At 37.8% G+C, this 15,680-nt stretch overlaps 1 protein-coding gene across 3 annotated transcripts in view; it reads right to left on the reverse strand.

Annotated features, from left to right (window-relative positions):
- Window positions 1-15,680, reverse strand: part of LOC308200795 (uncharacterized protein) — a 392,363-nt gene that overhangs the window by 141,609 nt on the left and 235,074 nt on the right. The window contains exons 6-7 of one of the 3 annotated variants that reach the window (XM_080607137.1): window positions 10,494-10,554; window positions 7,540-7,582 (exon numbers count right to left, since the gene is read on the reverse strand). The exons of 1 other annotated variant lie outside the window; for it this stretch is intronic. In XM_080607137.1, coding sequence (XP_080463263.1) covers window positions 7,540-7,582; window positions 10,494-10,554 — 104 coding nt within the window. Of the gene's footprint in view, window positions 1-7,539; window positions 7,583-10,493; window positions 10,555-10,997; window positions 13,447-14,463; window positions 14,746-15,680 lie in introns of those variants that run through there. One more of the 3 variants, XR_013955814.1, reaches the window with a different exon arrangement.

Consider the following 15,680-nt stretch of genomic DNA (forward strand, 5'->3'; position numbering starts at 1 on the left):
TAAGAATGGAGAACTTGTTTTCATTTAGTTATAACTTCTGAAAGGCTCAACATATTCTACCACAGTTTTTCTTTCTACTACATTTGCGTATTTGCTCTTCATCTTATCTGAAATTAATACTTCTATACAATTGCCCTCTGAAAAGTCTCTTTCAAAACCTAAAGAAAATTAAGTTAATTTGTGAATGATCTCCTTAGTTATGTTTCTGTTCTTAATGTTCCAGCCCATCTATGCATTTGTCCTTCAAACGTGCACTGCCATAGTAAAAATCTGCATCCTGGATTCCTGCACAAATCAGGCAGCGCTATGCAGACAGGGATTAGATTCAGTCAGGATCAGGACAGTTGACTGTGCGTTTCCTGGATGACAGTCTGCCCCTGAATCCTGTAACGCCCCCTTCATCTGAGGTGCATTATAAATACAAATAATATTTATACCGCCCACAGTTTCACGAAGATGTACCCTAGTTAGGAGCAATCATCCCGGTTTAACACATCATCTGTCACAGCACACCACTGCGCTACCTTCAGCGCTGAAAAAAAAAACAGAACTGTAATAACCTAGTGCTTCACACTTGTTCAATTATTCTGATTCTGGTTCGAGAGCTAGCACAAATAAGTCTGCGGTCTCTTAACAGTTTAATCCTAGAAGAATCTGATCCTCTGGAAGACTCTGATATAGGAACTCATGTCTTCATTCCACAAACAGTCCTAGCCCATGTCAGTTTGTTTTTTAAAATAATTCCCAGTTTTAGCCCACAATCTAGATAGAATATATAACTGAGGCATTTACGGACTTTTTCGTACCTCTTCTCTTCATAAGAACCCTGTCACAGACAACTACCTTGGAGTCTTTAACTCTGCATATTTAAGGAAGTGTTATTAACAGAAGTTGTGCGTTAAGAGATATGTAAATCATAGGATTAGAGTACTGTTAAAGGAACCAAGTCTTTGATTAACTAATATTTTATGACTACATTCTAAACTGAAGTTACCTAGAAATAAAACATTCTTGGCAATGACAATGTTATTGTTAACGTTAGAATTATAAATGTAGGGAAACTACAGGGCTAAAAGGGTCAAGCACTTCATTACTGGATACAGTCTTAGTGTTCCTTGTACATTATGGTACAAGGAATGATCTTCATTTGGGGCCTTCTTCTAACAAATAATGTCCCAGACCTTTAGAAAACTTAATATACTCATATGATGCCACAAAAGGCAGCCCAGCCACCATGTTTTTTTATTAATTTTATTTATTTATTATTAATTGGACTAAACAGGCTGAATTCTACTTGTTTCTGACTGCACATGGCAATTACACTGATGTCTCTCTCCTCTTGTGGCATCTAGTGATAATAGAGTTTCTTGTTCATTTTTAAAGATACTTAAACACAGAAGATTTGAGAGAATCTCTGACAAATTTTGTGTTTTACTCCTTCACTGGGCTTGTAAACATTTACTTATAAAAGATAAGCGTGCTATCTGTGCATCGTAAATTTACTGAAGCTGAAACCGAGAAGTACGTTTAGACTATGGGTTTGTTTGGGATATCCCAGTGGCCCCAATTTCATGCAGAAATATATTAATGCAAATCTGAGGGAATGTAGTAACTTCAGAGAAGTTAATATTCATGCGAGCACAACTGAAAACAAAATGTGTTTTTGGAATTCAAGCAACTCACCCTGAAATCAACAAGTTGCATGTATGCTGTGACAGAATAATGTTTATAATTTCCTTTTGAATAGCATTAATGAATTAGGCAAAATGCTGAAACTTATTCTGGCATATTTTTCTACAGAACTCCACAGAATATCTTGTCGACCTAGTTTTCTCTGAAGCACTTTAAGATTGATTTGATACAACATTCCTATTAAAAACTAGAGCAACAGGTAGAGACTCTATACGTATAAGATGTATACATATTTAGGTCATTTATGGCAGGTGGGAACTTTGTAATGCTACAATTCCTGGACAGTTTGTCAAAAGAAATCTTTTGAAGATTTCTTTTTTCATCATCACCACTGATGTGACCAAAACCAAGCTTTCACACAGTGTTTTCCTTACTCTTTCATGTTCCTTAAAGGAAAGGAATGTGATACACCTGGCCTCTGTGCAGCTGATGCATCCCCCTCCCCATATTGTTTATTTACACCAGCTATGTCAGAAACACATATTGTGCCCTCTCAAAGAAGTGGCATGAAAACCACAGACCTTACTGCCCCACCCCTGGGGCAGGGTGGCAGAACCAGGTGAATTAGAGCATATATAACTCTTACATAGCACTGCACACACCTGAATTACTTGATTGACTAACTATTGAAATATTTCTGTAATTCTGTTTCTAGCTGTATGATGCCAGTCCTGGTATGAAGAATTAAACAGAGAAACTAACTAGATGAACACAGTGTGTTTTGGTCTCTGCTGCCATTTTGGTTAGTGTTGTTATACTGTAAATTCTTGCAGTCTCCTCCTCTCCCCACCCCCCAATATAATAAACTGCAGTATAACTTGGCTTACCTCTTCTCTCAGCTTTACAGAAACAACCACAAAATCAGTATGATGACATCAAAACAGAGGAAAAGAAATTATGTCCATTTGCTTTGGCCTCCCATCTACTAAGAACAAACACACATTTCCAATATCATCAGCAAATCCCAATGTTTCATAAACACATTCTCCAATCCTATTTCTGTTCTGACAGCAGCGAAAAGGTTAAGAATGAGATCATGTCAGCTTAGCTGACTACTCAAGGTTTTGCCAATTTGGATCACAACCTTAACATTATTATTTAAATGTGGCTTTTGTATTTCATTGCATACAAAGCAATTATATTTGCATTTAAGATGCACCATAATTGTAAGAGTATGACATTGTTCTGATGATAATGTTCATTGATAATTCATAATGCAGTTGGCTCATGCCATGAATCATGACTCTCTTATCACCTTTCTCACATTTTACTTGCTATTAGATGGCTTTATTTGCAGATTGATGCCTTAAACTCACATTTTGAATCTCTCGATGGTATAAAATGCCTCTTATCTCTTAATGTATGTCACTGTATACTTGACAATAGCTCACTTTTTGGTAAAGTCCTCATTTAGTTCTCATAACAATAATGGTTCTTGCAATGTGTATGTTTTGGTGATGCAAGCTTATGCCAAAGGCAGCCAGTTATCTTACTCAATTCTACATATTTCAGACATGTTTGTATAAACCCAGAGTACGACAAAACAAAGAATTTCTGCATTACTATATACTTCAAAAGTCTGGTATTGTTTTTCTCTTGAATTGGGTATAATACTCAAATATTTATATTTTTTTCCCTGGGGTAGAAGGTTTTTGGGAGCAAAGAAACAACAACAAATTAACACTATCAAAATGCTGACAGATCTTGTGTGGATTGGAACTGAGTGGTATGTCCTTTCAAACTACAGTTACGTTACATTTTCTAGTGTTCTGCAGTAATGACTGGGGTTCATATGATCCTTAGCTCCATAATGTGTAAATGGACAAGTCAGCTCTCAGCTCTCTCAACTTTTTTTTTTTTTCCTCCAGTTTATTTCTTCCATGCTTGGGCTCCATGCTAGTGTGCTCAGGAGCATTTGTATGTGAATCCCCAGCATGGTCAAGCTCAATCGGGTGCTCAGTAGCATGCTAACAGGGCTGTGTACGCGTGCCCCCTTAGTCACCCAGGATGCACTGAGAATTAGCTGAAGGGCAGACTTTGGTAGATCATGGAGGAGGTGAACTGGGAAGCAACACAAGTATCCCAGAACGAGTAACATGCACCAGAGTCATTGTTAGGTGCCACGTGCATGTGAATTGTAATGCTAATGAGAACTAAAATAAGACAGCAAACAGAAGTGTGCTCTTAGTGAAGGACTCTATTTTAGGGAAAAATTATTATCCCCTCCTCCATCCCGCCCCCCCCCCCCCCCCAAAAAAAAGAATTTATATTTTGCAGCAAGTCTTTTTGTGTCCAAAAATAAATTTTGACCAACTCTACATACAATGCTTAGCTATACTATGCATTACAAACATTGGTAGGTTTAAGCCTTCCATTAATTAACTTCAGCTGCCCAAAGAAACTTTGTTAAAGAGAAAGTTGCCATATTGTCCAAAAGATAAAAAAGCAGCCTAGCTTTAATGAAACAAAAGCCTAAATTCTACCAGCAAGGAAACAATTTACAATAGCCATTCCATGAAGATAAATATATTGAAATTATCACCTATAAGAGATTCCCTCAACTATTTTTACTGTTACTCATACAAATGTTCTCAGACTTTGATGAGCATATGGTTTTAAATTAGGAGTAAGTTGTGTTTTCGTGGGCACGCTGTTTGCTAGTAATACTTCCCCATGTTAATAGGGCCAAGTATAACTAAGCAAACCCTTTTCTCTATTTTTAGTTGCATTTCTGAAAAATCAGTCTTGATGCACTCCAGCAATTACATTATTTCCTCATACCATGCAATTTACTTGCAATTTACTTGCAAGATTGGCTTTTTAAAGAGTTCATATTATAAAGCTTTTGAAATATTCAGAAGTGCAGTGCTTGGATTTTTATTTTTTCATTTTTTGCCTTTAAATGACTAGTTGACACTGGGACCACACTTATCCTGCACTGGCTACCAGAAGGATGGTAGACAAAAAAAAAAAGTTCTGAAGCTATTCATACAACTTACTGATTTACACAGTGAGGTTTTGATTAGGGTCTATAAAACTTGAAATTCTTTTTTTGGGGAGCTTGTACTTGTTTTCATATGAGTTTCGGGGTGGGGGGGGAATGGTCAGACAGCACCACGGGGATACATTTCACAAAGGGAATATTGTTGTAAAGCCCTCAGTTGTGGAAACGTATAAGCAACACTTCCACATGAACACAGGATCTGTTACAAATCTCTAAGTTCTCTGTTAGCATTCTGCAGTTTCAGTTAGAGGTCTGATCTCCCCTGCAGAAAGTCTGTGACCCTGGGCTTACTGCTGATTATAGGTCAAATGCATCTGCAAAAAAAAAATCCCTGCCATACAGCCTGAAAAATGCATTATTTTCTTTTCTATCACTGTCAATCCCAGATATGCAGATACTACTCAGGAAAGGTCTTGTGAATGTAAACTTTTTTTCCCTCCTTCCAAGACTGATAGGCTAACAGCTAAGAGATACTGCTTGATGTTTATATTATTCTTATAATATCCACTTTTAGAACAGAATATTCCAAGTTGGAAGGGACCCACAAAGATCATCCAGCTCCTGGCTCCACACAAGATGACCTAAAAATTAAAATACATGTCTAGAAGAAGAAATGTTTCTGGGAACAGCCATGTAAGTGAGACAATGCTTTGGCGCGCGTGTGATATCTAAGCTAATAGATAAGTTTGGAAGGCAACCTTGTAGTAGCAAAATGATGACACTATGCAGTGCTGTGGACATCTGGGTAGCTGCTCAGTGTTAATAAAGTTTGTCTCTATTTACAACAACTTTTGATGAAAGTATTAAGATAAGTACCTACAAGATTTCATGCAAGTATTCTGTAATTAAAATTCACGTTAATGTTCCAACAGAGTTGTCAACAAAACAGAAAAGCTGAGTGGGTAGAAAGCTCTGTAAAAGTTGGTTTGTAGGATTACTAAGTATTTACATAATGACTTGTTTTCCGCAATAAGCACTGGAGTCTGGATGGGCTTTTATGTTACTGAGTTTTTTGCCCCATAGCATCCTATTTATTTTTATTTTCTATGACACTGAGGCTATGCCTGTTGTTTTTATAAAATACTGGAAGATGACAAGAGTCCCTGTAGCATTATATACATTACACAGACCCCAGAGACTCCAGTTAAATCCAAGCTGTGAGTATCTCAGTATCGGGTCGAGACACAGAGGCAATCCCATTACTGAAAGGTTTTAAAAAAAAAAAAAAAAAAAAAAGCTTTCACATCACAGCATGGGAAGAGAATAAGAGAATAAGAAATGATGAAATCTGCAGCAAAAGTTCTCATTCTGGGTTCATGGCAGACCTCACATTCACTGGTTTCTGGTGTAGCCCTACAGTGACTAGAACCTACTGCCTCTCAAGCTGCACAGATAAACAGTGCCAAGCCAGGTCTCTTGTTCATCTTTATTCCCTCTGAACTGGCCAGTCCTGTAATGGGTAAATGCCTCCAAGAACAACTGAGTCTGTTTGCTCTTTATGGTAGGTGCTCATCACTTTTCCTAATCCAAACTTCACCATTTGAATAAGCAATTCCAGAAAGATATCATAAATAAACAATGAGCCCTAAATAACATTAATGTAATCACATTGAAACAAATATATTTCATAAGATTTTTGATTTTCCAGGGTTAGTTGGGGGTGCAGAGTAAGGTATTCCACTTAGAATTAAGTCTAAGAAGGAAGAAAAGGTTTTTCTCTGGAGAAATTCCGTGGCAACAGGACCTGCTGTTCAGTAGGAAGTGCTGTAACTATTTGCATTTATTTTTCAAACAATAATAGTGTGAAGAACATTGTAGCTGAGGAATTATGTTTGTATTATAGTTTCTTTTCTCCAACCATAAGACTCACTGAATTGTACCATGGAGGCTTAATTTTTCACTCTGATTTTCTTTTCCATGGTTTGCAAATAGTCTATTTATAATTACTTTCAATTAACTCAGCCTTAGCCAATCAACAGACCATAAACTGAACTTAAACTGTTATGAGCTGTGCTTGGTGATGAAAATTTATCCTTACATTAAGCGTTAGTTCATTAGAAAATCTGAGCCCAGGGAATTACAGAAGCTAAGTACAAGTTTTAAATCCATAGCAACATAGATCTAAAATGTTCAAAGTTCTTCATTGCAATTATCAGTTTAACTGCAAGGCCACAGATGATAGCTGTTCTCCATTGGTCCTATTAGGATCCCTGGGATATTTTTCATGAAAAATAAACAATGGAATGTGGTGAAAATTGAGTGAGAACAGACACTGTGAGCATAGAGTTGACCATAAGACAAACGTGCGGCTTAGCATTAGCTGTATCCCTCAGTAGGCTTTAGGAATGGGTCTTCTTCCAAATATATAATGCCCCCAGAAGCTTAAATTAATATTCGAGTATATACCAAAACAGTAGAATCACAGAATGACTTGGGTTGGAAGGGACCTCTAAGTCCAACCCCCTGCCATGAGCGGGGACACCTCCCACTACACCAGATTGCCCAAAGAACATCTAACCTGGGCTTGAACACCTCCAGGGATGGGGCATCCACTACTTCTCTGGGCAACCTGTTCCAGTACTTCAGCACCCTCATATGAAGTAATTTCCTCCACATGTTTAATCTAAATCTACTTTCTTTTAGTTTAAAACCATTTCCCCCGTCCTACTTCTACACTCCCTTAGTCTCAACTGTTAGTTTGTAGAAAGCTCTAAGGTTTTAGTCTGAATTCCAGGAAGCCAAAGCTTTTGCATGCCTTGAGTCAAGCCGATGACCAAAACTGTAAGAGGAAGTCAGCATTTTAAAATACTTATCAAGGAAAATATGGGAGATAAAGGACTTACCTTACAAATGTGATAAGTGGGATACAAAAGGAATACTGGCTCCCTGTGATGAGGAGGATATTGAAAAATGAAGCAATATTAGAGAGGAACAGTATTGTAACATACTGGGTCAATAGTATTTAATGATGTAAATTTAGAATATATTTAAAAATAACTAACAGCCTATTCTGCCAGAACTGTGGCAATAGAAGGCCATTTATTCAAAGTGGATATGACCATCTGGAATCACAAGACAAACAGCACAACATTGTTGCCCAGAGCTGGCCACCTGTTGGGTTTTCCAAATCCCTTTTGTATCCCTTTAGGATTTCACTACTAATGCCACTGCCTTTGGTGAACCCAGATCATTATCATCACATTTACTAGTAGCAGCATCATTCTCCTCTGCTCAGAATTCAAGGCTGAAAATACCCCCTCTTGGTACAATAGAGCTTCATATACAGTGAAAATAAAAAATTAATGTGTTCAATGAATAGTACACCAGAGCACAAAAAAAAAAAAAAGTAAAAAATTAAAAATAAATCTCTCTTTACCAATGATTTATCTGCTCTAAAGTTTGAAGAACAGCCCTCTCTGTATTAACAGCACTGACACACTGGAAAGTGGGTAGTAACTTTGCAAAGTTTTTCTTTTATGTCTTGCTTCTGTAGAGATCAATAATAATTCTCTAGTTTCCCTCTCCTGGATGTCCCTCCCCCTTCACAGGGGCCTTGCCTCCCCATGGAATATCTGGGAGCCACTTTCTTCACTGGCAGCTGCAAGTTGTGGATGCAGGCTTATTTGCCCCCTTCTTGGTGGTGTTCTTACCTTACCTATAGGCTCTTCTCCAAACAATTCTCATGTGTTCAGCATAACTAGTACCAATGACTTAAGATGTTCTATTTCAGTGAAGCTAGTCAAACAATTGAGCTAGGGACTTTAACTTCAAAACCTGGATAATCATTTGATTGTTAGTGCTTCCATGAGCCAAAATTCAGTGAAAGTTCCTTAAATAATGTGGCAGAAACAAGTAATTATTCTGTGGACTCTGCTCTTTAAAATACATGCTGTATATTTGATAGAATGATCAAATGTTGTATCTAGAAAAGTAAACATAAGTACATTCTTGTTTATAGTATCCATTGTTAAATATATTTGCAGAAGCAATTTCTCCCTCAAATGATCTATGGTTGGCAAAAATGTAATATGAATATCACAAAACATGGATAAAATTGTCATTTATTATTTTCTATAGTGAATCAAATTATCCCCCATTTGAAGGCCATAACAATAATTTGAGTTCTTATTACCTGATGCAAGGATAATATAGAACAAAAGAGACAAAAGAACAGGACTACAGTGCAATTTCTGAAGAGTAGGATAATCCTTCGCAGTGCTAATTTTTTTTTTGGTGGTGATATTAATGTAATGCTACCACACAATGAACATTTCCTTTACACTCAGATCCCCTGATTTTTGCTTAGAGATATCAGTTACAACAATGAACTAAATGGGAAGGTATTAGACATGAATGCAAAGTAAAATCACAATCAAATTGTGCAGTGACTGAATTATACAACTAAAAGGGTTAAATCATATGTAGAAATATTTCACAGAGCTGACATATTTCAAGATGTATATTTACCATAGAGATATCTTTTCATGTTCTTCAGCAACCTCAGACAGATTAGTTAATCTAATCTTTCTTTTGGGAAATTTATTTTGTTCTCATTTGCAAACACTAGTTTAAAAGACACCCAGTGAGACTGAAATCCAGGTAAACTAGCGCTAAAACTTCTGTAACTTTACTAGGCCAGGAGTGATCCTGCAATTTCTAGTGGATTAGAACTTACTGAAGCCCAGTAGTGGTCACCACAGTACGTCCTTACGAAAAGGAAACTTAAAGCAGAATTAGCAACAGGTAGTGTAACAGTAACAGTTTCACCAGGATAAGCCACAGCACAAAGAAAAGCTGAAGCTCCATTAACAACAACCCATGCCTAATTTTCTCCCTTTAGAAACAGTGATATGTATTGCCTAAATACCAGAATTACCTCAGCTTATTACACCAAACCAGTTGTTCGCAACGTTAAGTCCTAAGGTGACAGTGCTGAAGGACACATGAACTTGCACCTAATAGTGTAGGGCTTAGCCACATGGTTACCACTGAACATAGTGGAAACCTGCGGGCAAAATCCTCACGCAACAGGATTTGTGAATGTAAATTCCAGGTAAAGCATTTTAAATTCCAGAGAAGTCTAATAAATTATAAACACCAGTAAAGTCATTCAGACCCTCAACAAACTCCTACACAAAATCAGGAAAGATATGGACCTGAAATGCCTTTGCTGTTCAGACCAGCTGTGTATAGTCTTGGAACAACCTTGCCTTGTAAGCTAAAGCAACCAATGGAAAACAAAAACCCTATGCACACACAAACAGAAAAACAACAAAAAAAAACACAACAACCCTCCCCTTCACACTTGCTCCTCAACATTTCCCCCCAGCCATATTTTCCTAAAACCAAAGAGGCATATACTTAGGGTCACTTCAAAAGGGGGTTCATTGAAAATTAAAAAGTGCTTCACTGAATAGGAAAAGAGTGTGCATATAAAATGCCTTGATGAAATTGGTTCCCTACTTCTAAAAAGCCTTTGCAATTTCAATCTAGCTTCAAAACTTTTGAAGTTGGATTTTAAAGGCTAGCAATTACAAGTTCGTCTTCATGTTAGACCACTCCTTAAGTAGTTAACAACACAAAAATTACCTCTCATTACTTCATAGAAAATGTTCATTTTTTATTTTTGATCACAATGTTTAAACACTCCAGTTCAGATACAGCTGCAGAAACAAAAGTGCTACCAAAAATGTATTATCAGATGTTTTGCATGTTCCTGGCAATGCTTTGTGCTTGAAACAATAGCCCTGTTCAAACCATTATGACAAGATACTGTAAAAATAATAAAAAGATTTACTTGTTCTGTAGCACATTCCTTCTTCTTAACACCTGCCCTTTTCCTTTGTTGTAGCTTTGACCTAAAGCAATTGAAAAATGAATGGTAAGTTTGTATTTTCAGAGCAAGAAATCAAGGTTTCAAGTGAGTTTCAGCTAGTTCAGTGAAGTAGCCTTTAAGACAGTAATGATACATTGACAGTAAAATGGTATAACAACTGACTCAATATCTCTACTGTTGTATAAACCCACATATGTATATGTATGCATACATATATATATATATATGTATACCAGTACATACACACACTGTGCCAAACAGAGAAGACTATGGAAGATGCTCTTAGAAAGGCCAGTCTGCTTGCCTGGCTGAGAACATGCAGAAATCGATCCACCAGTGCAGCTCTCAGATCTAGGACCCTTGTCTGAGAAGTGCTCAGTACATGTGTTGTCAGTAAGTGACTGCAGTCAGTACTTTTCAGATGGAATTTCTGAATGTGACAGGGTGATCTTGTATTAAAAAGGGGTCTTAAAAGTTACTAAAGTATATTAAAAAATCATTAACTCTCAAATATTTTATCAGCTCAGACTGACACTTAGTTTGCTCCTAACTTCATAGCCTCTATGGATTAAATCCATTTTATGTAAATTAAGACAAAGCAATTTTTTTTGTGTGTGTGTGTGTGGAGCGTGGATATTCCAGAAGAAACCGTTGGGAAGCTTCAGTAGATGAACTTGCTTTCATTTCTGGTGCTCATCCACTGTAAATGTGAGAATAGGAGATACACCCCTACAGATCATGAACGAGCAGTTCTATGAATGACTCTGCAGCATTTGTAGTGAGAGCTGGAGGTACAAAATACTTGCCAGGAGAATCCTGCCTTTGAGTAGAATTGACAAAGGGAGACATAATGAACACAGTAACTGAGGGCAGGGTAAGCTCTAATCTTTCTAAGGAAGCAGACATTTCTTCACCTACACAAAAAAAAAATATATATATATATTTGGCATAAGAGTTGTTGTTTTCTTGCTTTTCAGAGTGATTTTCCAGAAAAAACAATCAAGAAAATCAAGAGGATTTTATGCTGACTGCTCAGTGAATGTAATGAGTCCTTTCCCTGCACTCAGCTTTCCATCACCTTTAAGCAAACTGGGAAACTCTGTGCTGTACTTATGGTAGTGCTCAGGACTGAGACTGTGTATGGCTTCCTCTGTGTTTTGTCATGAAGAAGAAGAAAAAAAAAGACAGACTTTTCCCGTTCTGCAGGGTACGTGATATTTCCTGTATATGACACCAATGAATCTTTACCACAGCATATAATTGAATGAATATGTTGTTTGCTAAGTCCTAAGTGTGAATTCATTCCATTTCTAGGAGGCTTCTGTCTGAATATAGAAGGCAGCTGGCCATACTGTAATGCATGCAATACACAGTAATCTCTGAAAGTTTCTCATTCATATTTTCTCATATTAGTCCTTTTTTGTTAAAAGGGACATAATCTTCCTATTTTCTTGATATAACTTTCTTTACTTCTTACAGAAAAATCATCACACGTTACTGAAAACAAAGTATCAGGAAAAGCATCCCCCCCCCCCTTCTGTTTATATTATGCACACAAAGTCTTGCATTTTCATTACTGCTTTTCCCATTTCAGTTCACTCAGATGGATCCCCATGTTTCTTATGGGGCCCTTCCCTTATTAAGGGAAGTTATAATGACAGTGTATAGAATTTCTCTTTGCTTATGAAAAATATAAACAGATATTTCCTAGTTGGGCTGAAAGTCTGTTTGAGTTTACCCATGCGACTCTCCTTCGCTTTCACATGGCGTATCAATGGCTGCTATCCCCGACTAGTATCAGCCAGACACTTGCAAGGAACACTAAAAATGATCACCATGTCCTGGTCTGTTTTCAGCTACTTATGAAAAATAACAAACTAGACAGCTAATCTTGGTAGATTCAGCTTTCAGAAATGACATCAGTACAGAACTTCACACTGTGTTAAACTAGGAAAGGAAGATGCATTAAACCAACACATAAAGGATCACTTGTTCACAAATCCTTAATTTCTGACTGACTGGTTCACAGAACCCCAGCCTGAGAATAACATAGTAGTTACAATGAGGTCAACAGGAAATATCACTAAAAGGCAAAGTCTGAAGACCAGAACAGCCAGGTAGTAAATAGATTAAAGGTGTCCAGTTAGAACTGCTCTGTGGACAAGAATGACCTTAACATATTAGGTGCCATACGGCAACCAGCCTGCCCAAATGGGCAAGATGGCCACATCCTTTTTCAGCATAATCTTCTGAAAACTGAAGTATTGTAAAGTGACAGCTGACAGATAAGGGTGCCAGAACCCTTCCCAACCAAGAGCAACTTTCAGCTGCTATCATCTGCTATTGTTCGATAAGCTGGAAGTCAGCTGAAAAAGTAATTATTTGTGTCAACAGCTATGCTCGAGTCAAAGGAAGATGTTTGTTTTCATTTAGTCATTGACAGAACACAGAGTTTCTTAATATTTGTCTTCTACTTTGATAAGTTTACCAACATCTGAAGAGTAACATGCCATCCAAACACATACCATACCCAACATACTACTCACACCAAAGTCAGATTTGCAACAAACATTAGAGATTTTTTTTCCTCTGAATTTCTTATTTTTTTGATTTATTTTCCTCATAAACTTTTATTTTGGCTAAAGGTATTGCTGATGCAAATGTGTCTTTCATCATCTTGAGAATTCCTGGTAAAGATCCCGCATCAGTCCAAAATCTTTTGCATCCATTGACGGCACAGCCAAATAAGGTGGTATAAATGGCCATAAACTGTCATAGTACCTTCTGGTGTTTCTCACATACACCTTCCAATTTCTAGCCAGCATTCCCCTTTCATGGTGCTGGCCTGATCTCGCTTCTGCCATGGGAGAACTCATTTCCAGCCTGGTGTTTTTTCTACTTCCTGTGTACACCACTGCAAAGGTACCAAAGTGAAGATACAAGACACATCTACAGAATTGCAAGTCAAAGCTTACACAGGCATTAGCTAACACAAACCTCGCCAACTATGGCACTAGTTTTACACCAAAGCTGTGTTTAGTCCAGTTCTTTGAACACGAGAATGTTATTTCAAGGAGAGCTCTACGCAAAACTTGGACTGACCTTGGCCTATCAGTTTTGGCTGTAGCATGTCTCGAGCTGAAACAAGAGCTTATCTCTGGCATTAAATAAGGAACAAATGATTTTTTTCTCCCCTCTTAATTATTTATATACCATTGTCCCTCTCCCTTTTAAGCGTCACTATGGATGTTCTATCATTGCAGTCAATGTTACTAGAACTGTTATATTGTCTCACAGCAAAGCAAGAACCTGGGGACAGCAGAGTTTATTGTGTGCCTTTTCGATCTCTGTGTACAATATACCTTCTCTCCGTTTGCCAAAAAAAATAATAAAAAAAGGGAGAGAGTGTTGCTTATAACAGTAAAAAAAAAAAGATCTTTCTTGGAAATAAAGAAAATAAACACAGGGTAATGACCCCATACCAAAAGAAGTGGAAGAAAGTTGTAAAAGCCTTTTGTATTACTATAGCTTATGAGACAGTAAAAGAGGTTTCTAATCTTGTAACTCTCCTAAATCACATGAGAAATGTGTTACAACTATACTATTCTCTACTTTCATTACAGTCATGGAGCTCTGTAGTAACTTCACGTTGACCTGTATTTACAGAGACATAATGATTTAGTCTGTAGGAAAGCCAAGAAATCATTACAATGGGGCAAGCATCAGAAATTAATGAAGTACATGTATAAACCTGGCAGATGAAATCGATGCTTAACCGTAATTTGGTGAGGGCTTAGGGACATATTAAGGAAGATCTGGGGAGCAACTCATCAGCAGGCAAGTGTTCAAGCATATGGTGACTTTGCATCGAAACAGGCACCAAAACGCCTAATGGCGTACTAAGAGCAATAGGAACGTTTTGCCAACTTACTTATGTACTGTCTTCTCAGAAAAATACAGCATAAGAACATTTTTAGGGGCTGCACCAGCCCTGGTTGTACAAGGACAGAAAACAAGATGTGGGAAGTCTGAACAGTCAAACTTGTAGCAATCATTTAATGCTATTCAGCAGTTATGCTGACAGAGATGACGCTAGATGAAAATAGATCTGAAGATGTAACTGATGGCAGTAGATGGGTTAAGAAATTTCCACTCTCAAGTATGCTGTTCTGTTTCTTGCCAGTATTCTTCCTCTCCTTTTCCCAGTTTCTCACTGTAAATAGGAACAGAACATACAAAAGGAGGAAAGTCAATCGGGTTGGGTCGATTTCTGACCCAAACCATGCTCTTATGCAAGTAGCATATCCTGGGCAGCCTAGCGCCTTGTTCCCTCACACAGCCATCACACCCTTGCTCAGCCACGAGGTATCTTTTCAGAAAAGTAATGTGCTTCCACAACTTCTAGCAGCATGGTCTAAATCCTGTCTTTGCCCTTCAAAGCTCAGCCTGTCCCTAATACTGTCTACCTTGTATAAAGGCATTAAACATAACCCCAAATCATGATGCTTTACACTGCTGCGTCAGTAAAGACAGGGTAGAAGACCCTTTTGGTGAGCCTGTTCTACTCTCACACTTCCCCACCAGGCATGCACAAGCTAAAGGCTGCACCTGGCAGCAGGTGCTCCCCCAGGTGCCTCTGAGGCAGCTGCCTGAAGGCTGCACTGATCCTCAGCTGCCCCCAGTACCTCCACGGTACTCCCCAGGCTGAGCTCCAGTTGCTCAGAAGAGTACCAGGAGGCTGGCTTGAAGCTGCAACATGCTTAGAGAGGAGAGCACTTTTGGAAATATCATTGAGCATTTGGGAAAATAGTAACAAGTGCTCATTGGGGCTAACAGTGGATCTTCCTCTATTCAACAATGGAAGAAAAATAGATCCAATTTAGCACTGCTTAAGGTTGTATAAAATTCTGTCTGTTATCTTTCTAGTACTCCTCTCCACATGCACAAGGAAGTTATTTCTTAAATAAAGACACCATAGCTGACCATCCAAAAAATGAAAATGCATCAAGCATAGCACCTTTTGGACGAGCCTGTATCCTAAAATCTTATGACATCCTCAAAGAAAAAGAAACAAAGAAATTAAATAACAAGAGTTAACGAGCAGTTTTATTTTCTTTCAGCAAAGGTCGTCAATCCCACAGCAGCAAA

Source organism: Anser brachyrhynchus (assembly GCF_964034855.1).
Source record: "Anser brachyrhynchus genome assembly, chromosome: 11".
Classification (NCBI taxonomy): Eukaryota; Metazoa; Chordata; class Aves; order Anseriformes; family Anatidae; genus Anser; species Anser brachyrhynchus.